Genomic DNA, 26267 nt, shown 5'->3' with positions numbered 1-26267 from the left:
CCCACTCTATCCTCTCTCTCTGACCCTCTCCCTCCCTCTCTCTCTGACCCTCTCTCTCCCCCTCTCTCTCTGACCATCTCTCTCCCTCCCTCTCTCTCTGACCCCCTCTCTCTCTCTGACCCTCTCTCTCCCTCTCGCTCTGACCCTCTCTCTCCCTCTCTCTCTGACCCTCTTTCTCCCTCTACCTCCTTTCTCCCTCTCTCTCTCTCTCTCCCTCTACCTCCCTCTCTCTCTGACCCTCTCCCTCCCTCTCTCTCCCTCTACCTCCCTCTCTCTTTGACCCTCTCTATCCAGAGAGAGAGGGTCAAGGAGAGAGGGTCAAAGGGAGAGTGATAGAGCGGGTCAGAGAGAGAGAGGGAGAGAGAGGGTCAAATCCTGCCACAACCTGAAGGACAGCCAGTGAAAAGTGCAATGTAATGTCGATAATATTTCCCATCTTGTTTTGTTTTGTCTTTCATACTATGTAATGTGTCTTCAGTCATGTTGACACTGGTCTACTACCATTGCTTTAATGTGTTGTTATTATTTATATATTTTCTATATGTATACTTTGACAATGTAAGTAATAATGAACTTGCCATGTCAATAAAGTGAATTGAATTGAGAGAGAGGGTCAAAGAGAGAGAGAGAGGGTCAAATAGAGAGGGAGAGAAAAGCTCAAAGACAGAGGGAGAGAGAGACAGAGAGAGGAATATAGGATGATATTTAGCAGATACAGCCTAAATGTTTCAAATGATCAATTTGAACTTGGAGGTTCCTTTCATATAATGTGATATAATATTATTCTTGGAAATAAAATAAAACCAATCATTGAAATTGTTTAAACTTTTTGTTATAAAATAAAACATTCCCTCAACTGCGTTTCCCACTCCAATCAGCAGAGGGCGCTGTGGGTCTTTCAGGCAAGTCTGCCAGAATGTGACGTGTGGTGAACTGGACTCTTCTTTAAACAACAACAGCTAGTCGGTCGTCACTAGTTACCACAGTCACAAAGTCATAATTATGGCTAAACCTCGCTCAATTCTACAACTTCTCTTATTAAAATGTGATTTTTAAACCTAACCTTAACCACATTGCTAACCCTAACCTTAAATTAAGAAAAAAAATAACATGTTTGTTTTCATACATGTTTACGACAGCCAATGTTGACTTTGTGGCTGTGGTAACTAGTGACAACCCAGCTAGACAGCCATGTTATTTTATAGTTAAATGACAGTGGTCAGCCACTTCGGTAGCTTGCTAGCTGAAACATTGCAGCTCTTTAGACGCGTTCGTGTATATTACCCACTGTGTTTTAAACATACTTCTGTCGTCTAGCTAGTTATCCCATTTAATTTCATATTTACGTTGTTGTTATTAGTCAGCTAACGTAGCTGGCTGGTTAAGTTCACTAGCCTAGCTAGCTAACAGCTAGCTAACTGTTAGCTAACATCCCCGACCATGAGTTCACTAAGCTACTCTCCTCCTGCTAAAGAAGAGGAGATCTGCTGGACGGAGAAAGAGGGTCTGTGGCTGAACGTTGTTGTGAAAGAGGAGAAGGAAGAGGAGGATGTCACAGTAACAAAAGTAGAGGATGAGGATGTTTCAGTGAAGGAAGAGAAAGAGGAGGGAGAGATAACTGTCATATTGGAAGAAGAGGAAGAGGAGGATATTGGACATCTGATTAAGCCCAGTAAGTTACTTACTGTCTTAAAACAGAAGCACAATGCAGTTGTTGAACTAAAGGGCAACGTCACACAGTAACATTTACACTCCCACTATCAAATCAATATTTATTATGCAGCACATTTCAGACATGGAATGCAACAGTGCATTACAGGAAATAAAAACGAATGAAAAAATATATTTACTACACAACAAACAGAGGATAAAAAAAAAGAGTAACAATAAAAACGCAACTACTTTAAAGGAAAAGCAAAGCTAAAAAGGTGTTTTAAGATCTCTTTTAAATATGTTCACAGTTTTGGTCCCCCTCAGGTTCTCTGACTGGCTATTCCAGAGGCTGGGGGTATAGTAACTAAAGGCTGCCTCTCCATGCCTCTTGGTCCCCCTCAGGTTCTCTGACAGGCTATTCCAGAGGCTGGGGGTATAGTAACTAAAGGCTGCCTCTCCATGCCTCTTGGTCCCCCTCAGGTTCTCTGACTGACTATTCCAGAGGCTGGGGGTATAGTAACTAAAGGCTGCCTCTCCATGCCTCTTGGTCCCCCTCAGGTTCTCTGACTGACTATCCCAGAGGCTGGGGGTATAGTAACTAAAGGCTGCCTCTCCATGCCTCTTGGTCCCCCTCAGGTTCTCTGACAGGCTATTCCAGAGGCTGGGGGTATAGTAACTAAAGGCTGCCTCTCCATGCCTCTTGGTCCCCCTCAGGTTCTCTGACAGGCTATTCCAGAGGCTGGGGTATAGTAACTAAAGGCTGCCTCTCCATGCCTCTTGGTCCCCCTCAGGTTCTCTGACAGGCTATTCCAGAGGCTGGGGTATAGTAACTAAAGGCTGCCTCTCCATGCCTCTTGGTCCTAGGCTTTGGGATTATAAAAACGCCCATATCTTCTTTTTATAATCAGAGCCAAGTCTTGCTATGTCAACCCTTCTTCTTCTTCATGTGACTTTTCACATGAAGAAGCTGTATTGATGCCTTTCACAGGTCAGTGTGGTTTTGCACATTTTGGTCACTCCCCCCTGAAGGATCCTACACCAGGCCATCCCACCACTTTGGCCCTAAAGGATCCTACACCAGGCCATCCCACTACTTTGGCCCTAAAGGATCCTACACCAGGCCATCCCACTACTTTGGCCCTAAAGGATCCTACACCAGGCCATCCCACTACTTTGGCCCTGAAGGATCCTACACCAGGCCATCCCACTACTTTGGCCCTAAAGGATCCTACACCAGGCCATCCCACTACTTTGGCCCTAAAGGATCCTACACCAGGCCATCTCACTACTTTAGCCCTAAAGGATCCTACACCAGGCCATCCCACTACTTTGACCCTAAAGGATCCTACACCAGGCCATCCCACTACTTTAGCCCTAAAGGATCCTACACCAGGCCATCCCACTACTTTGGCCCTAAAGGATCCTACACCAGGCCATCCCACTACTTTGGCCCTAAAGGATCCTACACCAGGCCAACCCACTACTTTGGCCCTAAAGGATCCTACACCAGGCCATCCCACTACTTTGACCCTAAAGGATCCTACACCAGGCCATCCCACTACTTTGGCCCTAAAGGATCCTACACCAGGCCAACCCACTACTTTGACCCTAAAGGATCCTACACCAGGCCATCCCACTACTTTGGCCCTAAAGGATCCTACACCAGGCCATCCCACTACTTTGACCCTAAAGGATCCTACACCAGGCCATCCCACTACTTTAGCCCTAAAGGATCCTACACCAGGCCATCCCACTACTTTGACCCTAAAGGATCCTACACCAGGCCATCCCACTACTTTGGCCCTAAAGGATCCTACACCAGGCCATCCCACTACTTTGACCCTAAAGGATCCTACACCAGGCCATCCCACTACTTTAGCCCTAAAGGATCCTACACCAGGCCATCCCACTACTTTGACCCTAAAGGATCCTACACCAGGCCAACCCACTACTTTGACCCTAAAGGATCCTACACCAGGCCATCTACCTGGGGGGATGGAACCCCGTCTCTCAAAACAATAAAGAAAGGCTCGGGAAGAGAGAATCTTTCAGCTGTCCTTTTGCATTTATTGATGGGAAGAAGATTGATTTCCAGGACATTAAGTGAATGTCTCAGTCTGACTTGAGAGTACTGACTGACTTAAACGCTGTGTTCTCAGGTATATTGCTACAATCAATTGAAATCGTTGTGGTCCTACTCTTTCTAAGTCAAATGAAAACGCTACCAGTTAGCTAAATTACTCCTGAATAAGTCCCTTGTCATTATTACATTCACACTGTTTTCTATCACCCGGTTCTTAAATGTTGTGAAAACAGGATTCATCATATTGATCACAACTACCTCGGTTTACAGCCTGGTCTCACAGACTAGACGTAACATAATCTCCCTTATTTTCTATGGTGCTTTGATCAGTCTCTACACTTCGACATCCCATGAAAGCAAAATTATTATTTTTTAAACATGATTTGAAGCTTTACATATAAAATTGTTATATGGTTTTTAGTTAAGGTAAGACAGACTGACATGATTAAATAAAAAAGATATAATTATATTTCAATCTGTATGTATCTAGACAAGTCAGTTAAGAACAAATTCTTAATTACAATAAGGGCTGACCAGAAGGCAAAAGGCTTCCTGTGGGGATGGGGGCTGGGATTAAACATAAATGAAATAAAAATATAGGAGTAAACACACATCACGACAAGAGAGACAACACTACATAAAGAGAAATCTAAGATGACATGGTAGCATGACAGCATGGTAGCAACACAACATGACAACAACATGGTAGAAGCACAAAACATGGTACAAACATTATTGGGCACAGACAACAGCACAAAGAGCAAGAAGGTAGAGATAACAATACATCACGCTTAGCAGCCACAACTGTCAGTAAGAGTGTCCATGATTGTGTGTGTGTGTATGTATGTATGTATTATATATATATATATATATATATATATATATATATATATATATGGTTTTTAGGTAAGACAGACTGATATGATACATATACACTAACGGTCAAAAGTTTTAGAACACCTACTCATTCCAGGGTTTTTCTTTATTTTTACAATTTTCTACATTGTAGAATAATAGTGAAGACATCAAAACTATGAAATAACACATGGAATCATGTTGTAACCAAAAAAGTGTTAAAACAAATCTAAATATATTTTATATTTGAGATTCTTCAAACAGCCAGCCTTTGCCTTGATGACAGCATTGCACACTCTTGGCATTCTCTCAGCCAGCTTCATGAGGTAGTCACCTGGAATACATTTCAATTAACAGGTGTGCCGTCTTAAAAGTTCATTTGTGGAATTCCTTTCCTCAATGCGTTTGAGCCAATCAGTTGTGTTGTGACAAGGTAGGGGTGGTATACAGAATATAGCCCTATTTGGTAAAAGACCAAGTCCATATTATGTCAAGAACAGCTCAAATAAGCAAAGAGAAACGACTGTCCACTTTTAGACATGAGGGTCAGTCAATACGGAAAATTTCAAGAACTTTGAAAGTTTTTTCAAGTGCAGTCGCAAAAACCATCAAACGCTATGATGAAACTGGCTCTTATGAGGACCGTCACAGGAATGGAAGACCCAGAGTTACCTCTGCTGCAAAGGATAAGTTCATTAGAGTTACTAGCCTCAGAAATTGCAGCCCAAATAAATGCTTCACAGAGTTCAAGTAACAGACACATCTCAACATCAACTGTTCAGAGGAGACTGCGTGAAATCAGGCCTTCATGGTCGAATTGCTGCAAAGACACCACTACTAAAGGACACCAATAAGAAGAAGAGACTTACTTGGGCCAAGAAACACGAGAAATGGACATTAGACTGGTGGAAATTTGTCCTTTGGTCTGGATTCCAAATTTGACATTTTTGGTTCCAACCGCCGTGTATTTGTGAGATGCGGTGTGGGTGAATGCATGATCTCCGCATGTGTATTTCCCACAGTAAAGCATGAAGGAGGAAGTGTTATGGTGTTGGGGTGCTTTGCTGGTGACACTGTCTGTGATTTATTTAGAATTCAAGGCACACCTAACCAACATGGCTACCTCAGCATTCTGCAGTGATACGCCATCCCATCTGGTTTGGGCTTAGTGGGACTATAATTTGTTTTTCAACAGGACAATGACCCAACACACCTCCAGGCTGTGTAAGGGCAATTTTACCAAGAAGGAGAGTGATGGAGTGCTGCATTAGAAGACCTGGCCTCCACAATCCCCTGACCTCATCCAAACCGAGATGGTTTGGGATGAGTTGGACTGAAAGAGTTGAAGGAAAAGCAGCCAACAAGTGCTCAGCGTATGTGGGAACTCCTTCAAGACTGTTGGAAAAGCATTCCAGGTCAAGCTGGTTGAGAGAATGCCAAGAGTGTGCAAAGCTGTCATCAAGGCAAAGGGTGGCTATTTGAAGAAACTAAAATAAAATATATTTTGATTTGTTTAACACTTTTTTGGTTACTACATGATTTCATACATGTTATTTCATAGTTTTGATGTCTTCACTATTATTCTACAATGTAGAAAATAGTAAAAATAAAGAGAAACCCTTGAATGAGTAGGTGTTGTAAAACTTTTGACTGGTAGTGTGTATTATGTTATATGGTTTTTAGGTAAGACGGACTGATATGATTATTTATATGATATCTAAAAACTATGTGTATGTATATGTATGTGTGTGTGCATGTATGTATGTATGTATGTATGTATGTATGTATGTATGTATGTATGTATGTATATGTATATATGTATGTGTGTATATATATATATATGTGTGTGTGTATATATGTGTATATATATATATATATATATATATATATATATATATATATAATGTGTGTATATAAACAATCATATCAGTCCGTCTTACCTAAAAACTATATATATATATAAAATGTAAGATGGACTGATATGAATGTGTATGATACATATATATATTATATAGTTTTTAGGTAAGACGGACTGATATGATTGTGTATATGATACTGTATATAGATTTTTCTATTGCGTTATCGACTGTACTTTTGTTTACTCCATGTGTAACTCTGTGTTGTTTTTTGTCGCACTGCTTTGATTTGTCTTGGCCAGGTCGCAGTTGTAAATGAGAACTTGTTCTCAACTGGCCTACCTGGTTAAATAAAGGTGAAATTAAAAAAAATATATATAACATCTTTAAACTCTGACCACTGGTTATTAGTTCTGTTAGGTACTGTTCTATAAACTGTGGCCACCGGTAATTAGTGCTATTAGTTAATGTTCTATAAACTCTGGCCACCGGTTATTAGTTAATGTTCTATAAACTGTGGCCACCAGTTATTAGTTCTATTAGTTAATGTTCTATAAACTGTGGCCACCAGTTATTAGTTCTATTAGTTAATGTTCTATAAACTGTGGCCACCGGTTATTAGTTCTATTAGTTAATGTTCTATAAACTCTGGCCACCGGTTATTAGTTAATGTTCTATAAACTGTGGCCACCAGTTATTAGTTCTATTAGTTAATGTTCTATAAACTGTGGCCACCGGTTATTAGTTCTATTAGTTAATGTTCTATAAACTGTGGCCACCGGTTATTAGTGCTATTAGTTAATGTTCTATAAACTCTGGCCACCGGTTATTAGTTAATGTTCTATAAACTCTGGCCACCGGTTATTAGTTAATGTTCTATAAACTGTGGCCACTGGTTATTAGTTCTATTAGTTAATGTTCTATAAACTGTGGCCACCGGTTATTAGTTCTATTAGTTAATGTTCTATAAACTGTGGCCACCGGTTATTAGTTCTATTAGTTACTGTTCTATAAACTGTGGCCACCGGTTATTAGTTCTATTAGTTACTGTTCTATAAACTCTGGCCACCGGTTATTAGTTAATGTTCTATAAACTGTGGCCACCGGTTATTAGTTCTATTAGTTACTGTTCTATAAACTCTGACCACCGGTTATTAGTTCTTTTAGTTACTGTTCTATAAACTCTGGCCACCGGTTATTAGTTAATGTTCTATAAACTGTGGCCACCGGTTATTAGTTCTATTAGTTAATGTTCTATAAACTGTGACCACTGGTTATTAGTTAATGTTCTATAAACTGTGGCCACCAGTTATTAGTTCTATTAGTTAATGTTCTATAAACTCTGACCACCAGTTATTAGTTCTATTAGTTAATGTTCTATAAACTCTGGCCACCGGTTATTAGTTAATGTTCTATAAACTGTGGCCACCGGTTATTAGTTCTATTAGTTAATGTTCTATAAACTCTGGCCACCGGTTATTAGTTAATGTTCTATAAACTGTGGCCACCAGTTATTAGTTCTATTAGTTAATGTTCTATAAACTGTGGCCACCGGTTATTAGTTCTATTAGTTAATGTTCTATAAACTGTGGCCACCGGTTATTAGTTCTATTAGTTAATGTTCTATAAACTGTGGCCACCGGTTATTAGTTAATGTTCTATAAACTGTGGCCACCAGTTATTAGTTCTATTAGTTACTGTTCTATAAACTCTGACCACCAGTTATTAGTTCTATTAGTTAATGTTCTATAAACTGTGACCACTGGTTATTAGTTCTATTAGTTAATGTTCTATAAACTGTGGCCACCGGTTATTAGTTCTATTAGTTACTGTTCTATAAACTCTGACCACCGGTTATTAGTTCTATTAGTTACTGTTCTATAAACTCTGGCCACCGGTTATTAGTTAATGTTCTATAAACTGTGGCCACCGGTTATTAGTTCTATTAGTTAATGTTCTATAAACTGTGACCACTGGTTATTAGTTAATGTTCTATAAACTGTGGCCACCAGTTATTAGTTCTATTAGTTAATGTTCTCTAAACTCTGACCACCGGTTATTAGTTCTATTAGTTACTGTTCTATAAACTCTGGCCACCGGTTATTAGTTAATGTTCTATAAACTGTGGCCACCGGTTATTAGTTCTATTAGTTAATGTTCTATAAACTGTGACCACTGGTTATTAGTTAATGTTCTACACCCTCAGTAGCTTGACTCTGTTTAGATGTTCTATTCCTTTATCTGTTCTGCGTGTAGTTTTTGTTTGTCCACACTGCTGAATCTGTGTGATTTATCACCATTAGAGGGGGGCGGGGTTACTCGACAAGCCCATCTTTTATCCCCTCCTGCACATACTGTTGTTGTTTTACTGTTAAAAACTCTATTTTTTACAACAGCCACTTTCCTCAGCAACTAGTTCCCCGATCAATATTTTCATTGCCTGTGTATTTTGCAGTTACCTCATAGGAAGACTGTTTTATCATGTGGAGATTTAATTTAAGTCTCTCTGTTTTTAACCAAATATTATGGTTGTCTTTGGCAGGCGAGAGACCAGACTCTCACTCTGACAGTGGAAAGGGTACTTCAGGGAAACAAGACCCAGAGACGCCCAAACCAGCGAGACCACACCACTGCTCCCAGTGTAATAAGAATTTTAAGTGGTTATATAAGCTGAAAAGGCATGAGAAAATACACACAGGAGAGAAGCCTTTCCAATGCTCCCAGTGTGGAAAGAGTTTTACCCAGTTAGGGACCCTGAAAAGGCATGAGAGAATACACACAGGAGAGAAGCCTTTCCAATGCTCCCAGTGTGGAAAGGGCTTTACACGATTAGGGAACCTGAAAAAGCATGAGAGAACACACACAGGAGAGAAGCCTTTCCAATGCTCCCAGTGTGGAAAAGGTTTTACCAAGTTAAGGAACCTGAAGGAGCATGAAAGGACACACACAGGGGAGAACTCTTACCATTGCTCTCTGTGTGGAAAGGATTTCACCAAGTTAGGGAGCCTAAAAGTGCATAAAAGAATACACACAGGAGAGAAACCTTTCCAATGTTCCCAGTGTGGAAAAGGTTTCACACGGTTAGGGCATCTGAAGGAACATAAAAGAATACACACAGGAGAGAGACCTTTCCAATGCTCCCAGTGTGGAAAAGGTTTTACCCTGTTAGGGAACCTGAATATGCATGAGAAAACACACACAGGAGAAAAGCCTTTCCAGTGCTCGCAGTGTGGAAAGAGCTTTACACAGTTAGGGAACCTGAAGGAGCATGAAAAGACACATACAGGGGAGACATCTTACCATTGCTCTCTGTGTGGAAAGGATTTTACACGGTTAGGGAACCTGAAAAGGCATGAGAGAATACACACACTCTTTCCAATGCGCCCAGTGAGGAACAGGAGTTGGAACCGGTTCAGGGAACAGAACCTGAAACCGGAAAAGAGCAAAACATTTGAGGAACAGAAACAGAACCGATAACGAAAGTGATCTCCACTGTTCAAGAACAGAACCGTTATTTTGAAAGCTTGGGAACCGGTTAATGTTATTTTAAAGTAATTGCCTAGTGGAAATCTAACTTTTCAAAGTTCATATTCTGTTAAAGTCATACCCAAATAATGTCTACTCGTATTTTATACACCTGTGAGCAAAGATCTACTATTGTAAAGTGGTTGTTCCACTGGATATCATAAGGTGAATGCACCAATTTCTAAGTCGCTCTGGATAAGAGCGTCTGCTAAATGACGTAAATGTAATGTAAATGCAAAGGGTGTAGCTGAAATAGCAAAATCCACTCATTTGAAGTGGTGTCCACATACTGTTGACCATGTGGTGTACTTCATCAATGTTCCCATCAGTATTATTCCACCATGGCAGAGAAAACACATGTGCTGATTGTAAAACACATTTGATTAATGCAAACATTTTTTTCTGAATATAAGTAAAATGTGGAACGCCATTAGTGATCATTCATTATATACATACATCAATGTATTGTTAGATGTAGGAGCAGTATAGAGCTAGTCAGTTCATTATATACATCTATGTATTGTTACACCATGTAGGAGTAGTATAGAGCTAGTTGTTTATTTTGATGATATCTGTTTGTTTGAATGACTGAATAAGAAATTGCCTTAAATGCAGATCTGTGGTAGATGTTACATTTTTTTAAATTTTATTCTCACTCATTAAAATCTTCACTAATCAATCAACACTTGCTTCTCTTTGTACGTCTCAATACATTATTGTTAGCTATTTAGTTAAATTAAATTTAAAAACCTTTGTCTGGAAATTAAATGTATTTTCCATCAACTTCCAGGTCAGTAGCTTCAGCCCCACATCACACACACACAATTCTTATTTACTTTGAGCTACTTTTTGATTGGTTCTCATATGCACGCTATTTGCATGCGTAACGCCACACACTTCCTCATCAATTTGCTACGCCCCCCCCAGACGCCTTGTTATATAAATACATAAATACACAAAAGAGGTGGCAAACAAGTCAGGCTGCTCAGCTGATTGGTTAACATACTGTCAATTTAGAAATGCTGTGAGTGAACTTAACAAAAAGAACAATAAATTATATTACCAAACCAAGATAAATTCCAAACAATAAAAAAACACTTTGGAGTACCTTAAATGGTATCATGGGCAGAAAACACAATTATTCTCCATCGTTCATTGAAGTTGATGGGTCATTTATAACAAAACTTTGTGATATTGCCAATCATTTCAATGGCTATTTCACTTCAAAAGTGGAAAAACTCACAAGTGAAATGACAACATTGAACAGTGAACCATAATATTTTTTTGTATAAAAGATCAAATAATGAAAGAGAAGGATTGCTGTTTTAAATTTGGTCAAGTCTGTGTGGGAGACGTGGAAAACTATTGTTAACCACCAATAATGATGAGCCACCAGGTATAGACAACCTGGATGGGAAACTATGGAGAATGGTAGCAGACTGTATTACCAGCAGGTATGGACAACCTGGATGGGAAACTATGGAGAATGGTAGCAGACTGTATTACCACCAGGTATAGACAACCTTGATGGGAAACTATGGAGAATGGTAGCAGACTGTATTACCAGCAGGTATGGACAACCTGGATGGGAAACTATGGAGAATGGTAGCAGACTGTATTACCACCAGGTATAGACAACCTGGATGGGAAACTATGGAGAATGGTAGCAGACTGTATTACCACCAGGTATAGACAACCTGGATGGGAAACTATGGAGAATGGTAGCAGACTGTATTACCACCAGGTAAAGACAACCTTGATGGGAAACTATGGAGAATGGTAGCAGATTGTATTACCACCAGGTATAGACAACTGGGAAACTATGGAGAATGGTAGCAGACTGTATTACCACCAGGTATAGACAACTTGGATGGGAAACTATGGAGAATGGTAGCAGACTGTATTGTCACCCCTATTTGCTACATCTTTAACCAAAGCCTAAAGGAGTGTGTCCACACAGGGCGTGGAAGAAAGCAAAAGTCATTCCACTTCCTAAAAATAGGCCCTAACAGTTGTTCAATCAGTTTGCTGCCTGTTCTTAGTAAACTGATTGAGAGAATTTTTGTTTGACCAAATGCAATGCTATTTTTCAGAGAACAAGTTATCTACTGACTTTCAGCATGCATATAGAGAAGGGCACTCAACTTGTACTGCACTGACTCAGATGACTGATGACTGGTTAAAAGAAATGGATAATAAGATGATAGTTTATGTGCAGCCCTTTGATGTTATTGATCATAAATTGTTATTGAAGAAATTCACTTGCTATGGCGATACATCACATGCCACCACATGGTTGCAGAGAGTTATTTGTCCAATAGAACCCAGAGAATGTTCTTCAATGGAAACGTCTTTAACATCAGATATGTACAGTGCGGTATCCCTCAGGGCAGTTCCCTTGGGCCGTTACACTTCTCTATTTTTTTAAATAAATGATGACACCACAAAGCTAGAATGACTATTTATGATTCCATGCTCTATATGGCAGCACCCAAAGTCTGTGACCTCACTGACATTCTAAATAAGGAGTTACAGTCAGTATCAGAATGGGTAATAAACTGGTCTTAAATGCATCTAAAACTACTGTAAAAGCTGATGTATTTGGTTCAAAACATATTCTTAAGACCTAAACCTCAACTGGAGTTGTGTATAAAGGTTGTGAGCATTGAGCAAGTTGAGGAAGCTAAACTCCTAGGTATAACATTGGACACTCAATTACCATGGTCAAGTCATATTGACTGAGTTGTTGTGAAGATGGGGAGGGGTATATCTGTTATAAAAAAGATGTTCTGCATTTTTGACACAAATGAACTGTACCAGTTGTTCGGGCTCTGGTCTTGTCCTGTCTTGATTACTCTCCGGTAATATGGTCAGGTGATATGGTAATATGGTCAGGTTATATGGTAATATGGTCAGGTGATATAGTAATATGGTCAGGAGATATGGTGGGGTGATATGGTAATATGGTCAGGTGATATGGTAATATGGTCAGGTAATATGGTAATATGGTCAGGTGATATGGTAATATGGTCAGGTAATATGGTCAGGTGATATGGTAATATGGTCAGGTGATATGGTAATATGGTCAGGTGATATGGTCAGGTAATATGGACAGGTCATATGGTAATATGGTCAGGTAATATGGTCAGGTGATATGGGAATATGGTCAGGTGATATGGTCAGGTGATATGGTAATATGGTCCTGTAATATGGTCAGGTGATATGGTAATATGGTCAGGAGATATGGTAATATGGTCAGGTAATATGGTCAGGTGATATGGTAATATGGTCAGGTGATATGTTCAGGTAATATGGTCAGGTGATATGGTAATATGGTCAGGTAATATGGTAATATGGTCAGGTGATATGGTAATATGGTCAGGTGATATGGTAATATGGTCATGTAATATGGTCAGGTGATATGGTAATATGGTCAGGTGATATGGTAATATGGTCAGGTAATATGGTAATATGGTCAGGGGATATGGTAATATGGTCAAGTGATATGGTAATATGGTCATTTAATATGGTCAGGTGATATGGTAATATGGTCAGGTGATATGTTAATATGGGCAAATGAAGCAAAGAAAGATCCAGCAAAGCTGCAGCTGGCTCAAAACAGAGCAGCGCCTTGCCCTTAACTGCACATACAGAACAAACAACATGCATGCCAGTCTTTCCTGGTTGAAGATTGACGAGAGAATAACTACATCAATTCTTCTTTTTTGTGAGAAATATTGTGTGGAAATATACAAATTGTCTGTATAATCAACTTACATATAGCTCTGACAACATACTTACCCCACCAGACTTGCCTCTGTTATACCCCTGAAAGGTGGAAATATACAAATAAATCCCACAGAGAATGTTTCACAAATGCACAAAATATCTTCTCTCAAGTTACATAGCTGTTACAATTGTTCAATAAACCAGTATTGTCTCATTATACATTACAATGGCTCAATTAATACATGTTTATTGTCCCTCTTTTTAATGTATAACCATCCTAATAACAAAGACAACATGTATAACCTTGTTTTCATTTTTAGATTACAACAACATTCAGTTTTCCATTGCTCCCATTCACCCACACACACAGGAGCTGAGCATACGGTCTCTGTCGGGCACGAAGTCGGTGAGCAGCCTTTTAGCAAGGTAGCTAGCAAAACGGCTAATGGCTCATTTCCAAGTTGTCTAAACATACAAATAACACATTTTACATTGTTTTAAACATGTTTGCTACTGACTAAATAACACACAGTAACATCTGTAACATTCTGACATGAACAAATACATTTGAAATCGCGTTCATACCTAAAAGGAAGATATATGGAAATAAATGACAAGGAGATATAGCTACGGCTTCAAGTCACTAATGAATGAGCTGGGAAGCCCCGAGCGCCCCGATAGGAATTCTTAGGTATAATCAATCAAAACTCAGATCAGACATCAATAGAGCATACAGATCGTATTATCAACATTTAGATCAATTAAAAGCATATTTACTTATTGGTACACATTTTGATTCTGTATTATTATTTAGTTAGAATTAAAAGTGCCTTAATAATATCACACATGAGAAATGTCTGATTCCATTCTCTGATTCTGATTCCATTGTTTATGGGAAACAAAACTAGGGGAGGAGGGGGGGCACAAATACAAATTCTATCTGGGGAATCCATGCCACCCCTAGAGGCGGCCCCAGACTCAGACTAGTTAACAAAGAACATAGGTTGAAAAGGAGTTTGATTGATACTGTCTGGTGTGTAAAGGTGAAGAAAAACAACATTTGATTGAATGTAGTTTTAATGAAATCACATGTAAATAACATTGATTCAACCACTGTGTGCCCAGTGGGAAGAGTCAACTCTGTATTTTTGAGGTTCGCTGCATGACTGTCTGTTTATGTCACAAGAGAGCTCTTCTGGCACCTTTTGGGTGTAGTGAGTTGCAATACAGTTACTGAGGTGAAGGATTAAACTGAAGCCTTAGTGGAAGGAAACTCTGTCACGGTTACTGAGGTGAAATATTAAGTTGTAGCCTTAGTGGAAGGAAACTCCATCACGGTTACTGATTTATTCCAACCAATCAGGGCTCGGGGACACACTCCGGGCGTTAGAGGGTGTTTTGCAGTCTAGAGAAAATAACTGTTTGATGCTGATGGACCATTCACATGCTGTTTCCTTACTACATTACATTTACATTTTAGTCATTTAGCAGATGCTCTTATCCAGAGCGACTTACAGTAGTGAATGCATACATTTCATACATTTTTTCCCCATACTGGTCCCACGTGGGAATCGAACCCACAACCCTGGTGTTGCAAACACCATGCTCTACCAACTGAGCCACGCTAAAGTGTTGTGCGTCCCTAGGAATACCACACACCAATATTAAACCCTTCAATGGAAGCAGCTGTGTCCGCATGTGTGTGTGTTGGTGACCAAATTACAGTAATGGGCCTCAACATGTTGTTCTAACCAGACAACATTGTAGTGAGCATAAGTTAATTGCGGGTGAGGGCTCAGAAGCCAACCACTCAGACCAGCTCCAACAGTTTTTTTTATGGTCCTTCGTATCGCTGGATTCTGACCTGCTACATTTGAGATGTTTAGGTACCCTGAAGAGGAGTTAGTTGATCTCACCACGAGCCACTGGTCACCAACCACCTCAGCCCACACCGCCCCACGAAGCCGTCATGCACCTGAGGAAGATGAGCTGCAAGGCCTTACAACCCGATCTCATCTAAGAGACTACTACACTCCCTGCTCCAGGCCTCCTCAGAGGTCATGGAGCGACCACACCCTCTCCAGTTGGAAGCTACAGAGGGACTACGAGGCTCTATGAGAGGAAAGAGGTCAGGAGGTCATACCCGGCCTGAGTCACCGCCGCGGGAGCACCGTTACCGCCGCTATTCTCCTGACCGCCACTGCGCTAGGACCTCCCGGCTACCGGCTAGAGCCTTCATCATCGCATTACATCGTGTTGACGTTACTCCCCGAGTCAGCCCAGCCACTCCCATAATTGTCTCCACTCTACAAGAAGTATGGAACCACCAAGACTCTTCCTAGAGCTGGCCGCCTGGCCAAACTGAGCAATTGGGTGGAAAGGGCCTTGGTCAGGGAGGTGACCAAGAACCCAATGGTCACTCTGACAGAGCTCCAGAGTTTGTTTATGGAGATGGGAGAACCTTCCAGAAGGACAACCATCTCTGCAGCACTCCACTAATCTTTATCGTAGAGTGGCCAGTCTTCAGTAAAAGGCACAGTAAAAGGCACATGACTGCCCACTTCGAGTTTGCCTAAGGTTGAAGAGGCGCTCCAAAAAGCTACTAAATGATTGAGGTACCTGAGTAGTCCAAAAAATAGTCACCCAACGATGGTTAGGTAGTCAGTACAAAATGTTTTGAATACCATGGCTGAGAGTATAAATCTGGTCCTGCTGTTGAGGTTGTAGGAGGAATATTGAATTCAGAACAAAAGCCTTGTCCTCCGACAAAGTAGGCAGCCTTTCCCTGATGTCGTGCTTTCTTGTTCGTTGGCCACAAATTGTTCCTCTTCTCTATGTCCTCCGGGCTGAGATGCTCAGCGAAACGCAGACCATGGCTCTGAAGGAATGCGTTTTTTTCCCTAGCAGCTTTCCAGACAGCATCCCTGTAGAATCTGGCGTTTTGCTGTTCCTTCTTGCCGAGGCAATGCACAATGTCAATGGTATCAGCAACTTTGTTTTTCTCTGCAGGCATAACTTATTGGCAGATGCGGATAGCCTCAAGCCTCACATCCTCATTCTCCACCTCGTGCACACCATAGAGTCTTAGCATCCATCTTCTTGTGTATTGTTCCAGATCAGTGAGATGTCTATGGTTCCACCTTTTCCACACTTTTTTCAACTTTATGCACTTTCATTTTCACATCCTTGATTATACTACATGCAAACTCCAGTCTTTTTCCAGCCTTCGATTACCATGGTGTTTACGCCTACCATTTTCTCAATGGCGTTGATGAGTAATGAGAGGGTAGCCACGAAGTGCATGTTGTTTTCTTGGAAACTGGAAGTTTGCACGGAGTAACCGCTAAAGAGGGGAACTCATAATCTTCAACAGCTGTCGAAAGTGTGAGATTTTCCATATAGGGCAAGCATAGCGAAAGCAGTTGTCTTTAACAAGCACGTTCATCTCTTGTTGCTTAGCAACAGAACGGCTAGTATATTCCTTTCTCTTTCTGTGAAGACTTCGCATGGACAAGCCAAAATAAATTATCCAGTTATCATTCCAATCACAGGGAAGTTCTTCATATCCTGAACAAATAAAACCAATGATAGGAATGACTGGAAACTACTTTTATTTTTTTTTAATTATGGTGAGCAGCCATCTTGGCCCTCCCAGCTATAAACAGCGTCTCTGCGAGCATATGAACTCGGTAGCACAGACTAGATCCATATTTTTGTGTATTTTTTATTTTTTTTTTCACCTTTATTTAACCAGGTGAAGTAGAGAAATACTGCATTGTGGGACGATATCCGGAAATAAGTTAATAAATATGTAATAAAGCAAAAATAACTCTTTGTACTTATAGGTAACCAGATCGTGACTAAAATGAATTTACTAAATCTTTAACCACACTGTGTTGTTACATTGAGTTTTGCTTCCTACTCTTTATGGCAGCCCCCGATCTCTCTGATTCAGAGGGGTTGTGTTAAATGCGGAAAACATATTTCAGTTGAATGCATTCAGTTGTACAACTGACTCGGTGTCGCCCTTTCCCTTTAACCTTTTGTCTGAAAATAAAATATACATTTTACACAGTTGCGTTACCCACTCCAGTCAGCAGATGGCGGTCTGGGAATTTAAGGCAATGCTGTTGGTGTGACGTATAATGTAGTGGACGGAACGCTTCTTTCAACAGCAACAACAGTTAGTCAGCCACCTCGGTAGCTTGCTAGACAACATAGCCGAACTAATAAAGCTCTTTAGACGCTTTAGTGTATATTACCCACTGTGTTTTAAGCCCACTTCTGTCGTCTAGTTAGTAATACCATTTACTGTCACATTTACGTTGTTATTGGTCAGCTAGCTGGCTGGTTAAGTTAGCATTAGCCTAGCGAGCTAACATCTCCGACAATGAGTTCACTAAGCTACTCTCCTCCTGCTAAAGAAGGGGAGGCCTGCTGGACGGAGAAAGAAGCTCTGGTGAAAGAAGATGAGGAAGAGGAGGCAGTTACAATACAAAAACAAGTAGAGGGTGAAGCTGTTACCGTGAAAGAAGAAGAGAAAGACGTTACAGTGAAAGATGAGAAAGTCGCGTTCAGGGTGAAAGAGGAGGAGGAAGAGGAGGCTGTTACAATACAAAAACAAGTAGAGGGTGAAGCTGTTACCGTGAAAGAAGAAGAGAAAGACGTTACAGTGAAAGAAGAGGAAGACGCGTTCAGAGTGAAAGAGGAGGAGGATTTTACTGTAAAAGAAGAGGAGGAAGAGAAAGAGGATTCCGTTTTTGGAGTGGAGGAGATGGCTGTCACATTGAAAAAGGAGGAGGAAGAAGAGGAGGAAACTGGATATCTGAGCCCGGTTTCCCAAAGGCAACTTAAGGCGTCCAATGGTTCTAACGTTGAACTTAGCCGTGAAATTGTTTTGAGAAACCGTTCCCTGATTAACACTAGTAAGTACTGTCTTAAATACAGAGGCACAAACTCTGCAGTTGTTGAACTGATGTGTGGTGTTAAAGGGATGCAATGCTACATCCATATTTGTACTTTTAAATTATTTATTTATAGCCATTGATCCTTGAAGAACCCCAAATAAGCTTTTTTTACTCCAATGTTTATAAACAATGTAAACCAACACTGTATATCCTCAACATGGTTAAAACTATAATGTTGATATCATGGATGGTCAGTCCTTGCCTCCATAGGTCTGTCTATGAATTTGAGCGACTGTTAAGTCAACACCTTATAACTGTTATGCCAAGATGTCTTAACTTCTTGACGAGGTCTCTAGGTTTTGGATTAAGGTTGCTTCAATCGCTTTTTCTATGAATTTGAGAGAAGTTACATTTCTCCAGCCCCCATCCCTCAGCTGTTTACCAAAACAGTGGCAGAATGACAGCTTTGTTATTGTTTCAACTGCAGATTGATTGATGTGGGGCAACCTAGGATTTAAACAGCAACACAATGTCAGCCCTGAGACTTGTTTTGGGCGTCCACATGTACGTGTTGGTTAGAGACTTACCTTTCCACAGAGGGATCATATTAGTGTGTAGCCCAAACTGTTCAGATGTTTTCGTGAGAAGACTGATTTTCAGTAGAGGTCGGCCGATTATGATTTTTCAACACCGATACCGATTATTGGAGGACCAAAAAAGCCGATACCGATTAATCAGCCGGTATTTATTTATTTATTTGTAATAATGACAATTACAACAATACTGAATGAACACTTATTTTAACTTAATATAATACATCAAAAAAATCTATTTAGCCTCAAATAAATAATGAAACATGTTCAATTTGATTTAAATAATGCAAAAACAAAGTGTTGGAGAAGAAAGTAAAAGTGCAATATGTGCCATGTAAAAAAGCTAATGTTTAAGTTCCTTGCTCAGAACATGAGAACATATGAAAGCTAGTGGTTCCTTTTAACATGAGTCTTCAATATTCCCAGGTAAGAAGTTTTAGGTTGTAGTTATTATAGGAATTATAGGACTATTTCTCTCTATACGATTTGTATTTCATATACCTTTGACTATTGGATGTTCTTATAGGCACTTTAGTATTGCCAGTATAACAGTATAGCTTCCGTCCCTCTCCTCGCTCCTACCTGGGCTCGAACCAGGAACACATTGACAACAGCCACCCTCGAAGCAGCGTTACCCACGTAGAGGAAGGGAAAAAACTACTCCAAGTCTCAGAGCGAGTGACGTTTGAAACGCTATTAGCGCGCACCCAGCTAACTAGCTAGCCATTTCACATCGGTTACACCAGCCTAATCTTGGGAGTTGACAGGCTTGAAGTCATAAACAGCCAATTGCATTCGAAGGGCTGCTGGCAAAACGCACGAAAATACTATTTTGAATGAACGCTTACGAGCCTGCTGGTGCCTACCATCGCTCAGTCAGACTGCTCTATCAAATCATAGACTTAATTATAACATAATAACACACAGAAACACGAGCCTTAGGTCATTAATATGGTTGAATCCGGAAACTATCATCTCGAAAACAAAACGTTACATTGCACAACCTTCAGTGTTATGTCATAATTACGTAAAATTCTGACAAATTACCCAAACTGTTGCATATACCCTGACTGCGTGCAATGAACGCAAAATGCCACAATTTCACCTGGTTAATATTGCCTGCTAACCTGGATTTCATTTAGCTAAATATGCAGGTTTAATAATATAGTTAAAAGAAATTCATGTTAGCAGGCAATATTAACTAAATATGCAGGTTTAAAAATATATACTTGTGTATCGATTTTAAGAAAGGCATTGATGTTTATGGTTGGAGCAACGTGTACCTAAGCGATTATATGCAACGCAGGACAGGCTAGATAAACTAGTAATATCATCAACCATGTGTAGTTAACTAGTGATTATGATTGATTGATTGTTTTTTATAAGATAAGTTTAATGCTAGCTAGCGACTTACCTTGGAATTCTTACTGCATTCGCGTAACCTCGTGGAGTGCAATGTAAAGCAGGTGGTTAGAGCATTGGACTAGTTAACCGTAAGGTTGCAAGACTGAATCCCAGAGCTGACAAGGTAAAAATCTGTCTTTTTGCCCCTGAACAAGGCAGTTAACCCACTGTTCCTAGGCCGTCATTGAAAATAAGAATGTGTTCTTAACTGACTTGCCTAGTTAAATAAAGGTCTTAAAAAATCGGCCAAATCGGCGTCCAAAAATACCGATTTCCGATTGTCATGAAAACTTGAAATCGGCCCTAATTAATCGGCCATTCCGATTAATCGGTCGACCTCTAATTTTCAGTATGTCTCATGGTCTGACAAACACCGATGTATCTCTACCACCTTTCACTGCAGCCTAAACAGACACATTTTTATATATATTTATTTAAAAGTCAGTTAAGAACTTTTCTTATTTACAATGACGGCCTACTTGTAAATGGTGGGTTTTGTATTATGCTAATTCCTTTTCAGCTGTAGGCGGTTAACCTGTCTCCTCCCCTTCATCTACACTGATTGGACTGGATTTAGCAAATAACATCAATAAGGATCATATCTTTATCCTGGTCAATCTGTCATGGAAAGAGCAGGTGTTCCTAATGTTTTGTGCACTCAGTGTATAAAGTCTTCTGTCCCTGTAAGTTCACATGTGGAACTGCATGAAATGTGTTTTTGTTTCCAGTCATTTAGAAATGTGATCCCAATGTCCCACATTGTCCTCTTTATTAATAGAAAGACTCATATACAGTATAGTATTAGTTTAAAACTAAAGTCACGTCATAAACATGTACAACAGCCACGGAAAACAACTGCTGTTCACCATCTGGGACCATTCAACAGTTTAGATTTACCAGGTTATTACTAAATAAACTGTTCACCATCTGGGACCATTCAACAGTCTAGATTTACCAGGTTATTACTAAATAAACTGTTCACCATCTGGGACCATTCAACAGTCTAGATTTACCAGGTTATTACTAAATAAACTGTTCACCATCTCGGACCATTCAACAGTCTAGATTTACCAGGTTATTACTAAATAAACTGTTCACCATCTGGGACCATTCAACAGTCTAGATTTACCAGGTTATTACTAAATAAACTGTTCACCATCTGGGACCATTCAACAGTCTAGATTTACCAGGTTATTACTAAATAAACTGTTCACCATCTGGGACCATTCAACAGTCTAGATTTACCAGGTTATTACTAAATAAACTGTTCACCATCTGGGACCATTCAACAGTCTAGATTTACCAGGTTATTACTAAATAAACTGTTCACCATCAGGGACCATTCAACAGTCTAGATTTACCAGGTTATTACTAAATAAACTGTTCACCATCTGGGACCATTCAACAGTCTAGATTTACCAGGTTTATACTTCTAAACAAAAACACTTTTTGGGGTTCTCAAAATGCTTACAATTGTTTTGATTATTGCTTGAACAGTCGCTAAGATAATATTCGGTTTTGATAGTTGCAAAATACCTATTTTGGATGCAGCACTTGTTAGCTTGAATGCTAATGCTCATTGACAAACTAGTAGCAAAGCTCGCCAAAGATAATTTTACCAGTTGAAGTGTTTTTTAAGTTTATACGTAAAAAACACTTCAACTGGTAAAATTATCTTTGGCGAGCTTTGCTAGCAGTTGATTTGAGACGATGGCAAAAAATGAATTGCTCCATGCAGATTTACTACATCCTTAACTAATGGTTTCTGTATTAGCAGTTAGAGTTTCTGCAACCATGCGTGCACATCACCCTCCTTCCCTTTAGCAAACACAGAAAGGTGCCTATATTCTAGCCTAGAATCATACATTTTACTACAAAAGTGAAAGAATATGACTTAATATAACTGTTGTTGATCACTGACTGTCATATTAAGACAATTGTCAAATAAGTTTATAAAAGCTTGTAAACATTCATTACAGTCGTAAATTGTTGTACAACATCATGGGCATCACCTTTTAGCTGAAAGATACAGTGGATTTCTGCTGTTGTGGCCTTTAACCATCTGTCTGACTTTGGTGTTCACACAGGAGAGAGACGGGACTATCGTGGATCCTCTGGGGAGCCTCAACAACATCATGAAGCTGAAGAGACAGAGAAGAGTCTCTCCACATCAGAACGTCTCAAAAAACACCGGCAGAGACTCACAGGGAAGAAATCTCACTGCTGCTCTGACTGTGGGAAGAGTTACTCAAGATCAGATTCATTACAACTTCACCTGAGAATACACACTGGAGAGAATTCTCACTGCTGTACTGACTGTGGGAAGAGATTCACCTCTTCAGCAGACCTTAAAAAACATTTTAGAATCCATACAGGAGAGAAACCTTATAGCTGTGATCAATGTGGGAAGAGTTTTACTCGTACAAGTAATCTGAAAGCACACCAGAGAATACACACCGCAGAGAAACCCTATAGCTGTGATCAATGTGGGAAGAGTTTTTCTTCATCTAGCCATTTGACTATACACCAGAGAACACACACAGGAGAGAAACCTCATCACTGCTTTGACTGTGGAAAGAGTTACTCAAGATCAGATTCACTGAAAGTGCACCAGAGAATTCACACTGGAGAGAAACCTTATAGCTGTTATCAATGTGGGAAGAGTTGTAATAACACAAGCAGCCTGAAAACACACCAGAGAATTCACACTGGAGAAAAACCTTATAACTGTGATCTCTGTGGGAAGAGTTTTAATGATACAAGCAGCCTGAAAACACACCAGAGAATTCACACTGGAGAGAAACCTTATTGCTGCTCTGACTGTGGGAAGACCTTTTCAAAATCATCTACATTGCAATCACACCAGAGAATTCACACTGGAGAGAAACCTTATAGCTGCTCTGACTGTGGGAAGACCTTTTCAAAATTATATACATTACAATCACACCAGAGAATACACACAGGAGAGAAACCTTACAGCTGTGATCAATGTGGGAAGAGTTTTGTTACGTCTAGCCATCTGACTATACACCAGAGAACACACACAGGAGAGAAACCTCATAGCTGTGATCATTGTGGGAAGAGATACTCTGGTAAAAGATCTCTGATTAAACATCAGAAAATACATACCTGAAGGAGTTGCTTCATGATATCAATGAAATAATGTCACAATGTAGAATGTTTTAACATTGTAGTAGGAGTATTTTAATGATGTCACAATGTAGAACCCTAAACGTTTGCCCCCTGTTCTATTGATTTCAACATGATATGGATATTAGCCTCAGGGGGAAAATCCAGGCTCTGAAATGGAAGAGTACTATTTATGTGATTTAACAAAAAGTGTCTAACACAAAAAAGTTGCATTTGCGACCCACTTGAATGAAAATGCAACAATTCAAAATGTAGCTAGCTGTTTTCTACAAGTTGTGCTCTAACCAGTGATGTACACATTATTCCCAGATTCTGTGTGGTGTTTGAGCGGGATGTGCAACCTCATCTCTCCCCTCTCTCGCAATTGATTTCAACGTGATATCGATATGAGTGATGACAAATAAGTGTTGCATTTCTCTTCATTCTAGGGACCCCTACATGTAAATGCATCACTCCAAAAGGTAGCTGACTGTTTTCTGCAGATTGTCCTCTAACCAGTGAGGAAAAAGATATCTCCCGTTTCCATTTTTAGTTGCATTAGTTTCAACAGTACAACCTGATTTCCCAACTAATCTATATCCGTGATTTATTGCTACTTGTATAACAAGTGTGTTTGGTGTTTGTGCAGTTTATAAGGTGTTTTAAAAAATACAAGTAATATGATTGTGTCGATAGTACATGTTATGTTTAGTTTTTCAATATATCACAAACGGTTTCTGCATATTGGTTATTGATTTGGACACGTTAAAACTGTTTTGACATTGGGGCTATCCCACCTTGCAAAATGTAATTGAAAAGAAGACTATGCCAACTTCCAATCTACATTCGGTTTAGGTTGAAAGTGAAAGTTGAAAATAGATTTTTTTAGGTCTTGGAAAATAAGTATTTTTTCATGTCTTTGAAAAGACGACTATTTAACAACGTCAGTCGCTTTTGGTTGAACGTTGAATAGACTTATTTTTCAAGTCGTTTCAACGACTCCATTGGATCAACCTAATTTTAACGTACTTGCAGTACAGAAAATTGGTTTAGGAACAATTTTACATCACTCCCAATATTTACACACACAGTATTTCTTTACAACATTCAATTGCTAATTGTCTTTATCAATTATTGCCAAAACATATTACCAAAGGGGTGTACATTTAGTTTTGATATTTCATATTCCATAAATGTAATGTAACATTTAGTAATCATAATTATTTATGCAACTAACTTACAATTTTTGTACAATGTAGTAAATCAAGTTTGTGCCAGGAGTCATTACATCCTGATCTTACTGTTTTAACCAATGGCCTTTCCTTAGAATGCTCATTAGTCTTACATTTTTTTGTTATTCATTCTTTTTTTCCCTCTTATGTTTGTTGTGTAGTAAATATTTCAATTTTCATTTTTTTCCTGTAAAGCACATTGCGTTGAATCCATGTCTGAAATGTTCTATATAAATAAAGCTTGATTTGAACATATTGCAAAACAAATGAACCCAATGACTGACCAATCAACAGACTCTTGCTAAACCAATGAACAAATATTTGCAAAAGCAACACATATCTTGGTGAATCTTACTATGAAAGACAGTATAAGTCCAGTATATCTCCCGCTATGTCAAAATTGTGCATGTTATGTAAGTTTAGTATTACTTTTCAACCACTCCAGTACATTTTGTACAATACGTCAAAGGATTCAACTACTGAAAACTGAAACAAACAAATAAGCAGGTCAAATAAGCAGGTCCGGGACAAGGTAGCTTGTCCGGTGAACAGGTCAGGGTTCCATAGCCGCAGGAAGAACAGTTGAAACTGGATCAGCAGCCAGGAGCCCAGGTGGACTGGGGACAGCCAGGAGATCAGGCCAGATAGGACCATACGTCGGGATTAGGGCTCAGGTCCTCCGAAAGAGAGAGAGAGAGATGGAAGAATTAGAGGGAGCATACTTAAATTCACACAGGACACCAGATAAGACAGGAGAAATGTGTGACCTCTTACCTCTGGCTGTAGAAGTGTTCTTCCTAACCAGTCCCTCAACAGCTCTCAGACTGAGCTCCACCCTCACCGGGTCTTCAGAGGAGAGGAAGGCTGATCAGTCAACAAGTCAGTAATATAAAGAGAGTGTTGATCATCTTAAATGTCCATCTCCCACCCATGGAGAGACCTATATACTGTATCCAGGGCTGGGTAGGTTACTTTCTAAATGTAATCCGTTAGTTACTAGTAACCTATCTAAAAGTGTCATCAGTAAAGTAACTTGGATTCCCCAAACTCAGTAACATAATCTGATTACTTTCTCCTCAAGAGGTTCAAGTTAATACCACAGTCATAAAATCTATAACCTTAACCACACTGCTAACCCTAATGCCTAACTAACCCTTACCTTAAATAACCCTAACCTTTACCACACTGCTAACCCTAATGCCTACCTTGTCCCGGAACTTACCTTAAATAACCCTAACCTTAACCACACTGCTAACCCTAATGCCTAACTAACCCTTACCTTAAATAACCCTAACCTTTAC

General features: G+C 39.7%; 1 protein-coding gene across 3 annotated transcripts; it reads left to right on the top strand.

Moving 5' to 3' along the window:
• The first annotated feature begins 626 nt into the window (after nt 1-626).
• Nucleotides 627-25175, top strand: LOC106594001 (zinc finger protein 664-like). 3 transcript variants are annotated; one of them, XM_045711545.1, is made up of 3 exons: nt 1135-1672; nt 8990-9779; nt 22859-23753. In XM_045711545.1, the coding sequence occupies exons 1-3, from the start codon at nt 1441-1443 to the stop codon at nt 23736-23738; spliced, it is 1902 nt and encodes a 633-aa protein (XP_045567501.1). In that variant the 5' UTR covers nt 1135-1440; the 3' UTR covers nt 23739-23753. The 3 variants fall into 3 exon arrangements, with proteins under 3 accessions (XP_045567500.1, XP_045567501.1, XP_014040854.1); XM_045711544.1 differs by lacking the exon at nt 8990-9779 and having other exon boundaries at nt 627-1672; nt 22693-25175; XM_014185379.2 differs by lacking the exons at nt 1135-1672; nt 8990-9779 and adding an exon at nt 18339-18626 and having other exon boundaries at nt 22693-25175.
• Nucleotides 25176-26267: the final 1092 nt, after the last annotated feature.

Source organism: Salmo salar, chromosome ssa02 (assembly GCF_905237065.1).
Source record: "Salmo salar chromosome ssa02, Ssal_v3.1, whole genome shotgun sequence".
NCBI lineage: Eukaryota > Metazoa > Chordata > Actinopteri > Salmoniformes > Salmonidae > Salmo > Salmo salar.
This window is presented reverse-complemented; position numbering and strand designations above follow the sequence as displayed.

Bases quoted from the DNA above. Each gene is read 5' to 3' on its own strand.
- LOC106594001 (XM_045711545.1), top strand. From the start codon at position 1,441: ATGAGTTCACTAAGCTACTCTCCTCCTGCTAAAGAAGAGGAGATCTGC. The intron at 1,673-8,989 runs GTAAGTTACTTA...TGTCTTTGGCAG, and splicing joins TGGACATCTGATTAAGCCCA to GCGAGAGACCAGACTCTCAC. The intron at 9,780-22,858 runs GTTAGGGAACCT...GAGTTACTCAAG, and splicing joins TGTGGAAAGGATTTTACACG to ATCAGATTCATTACAACTTC.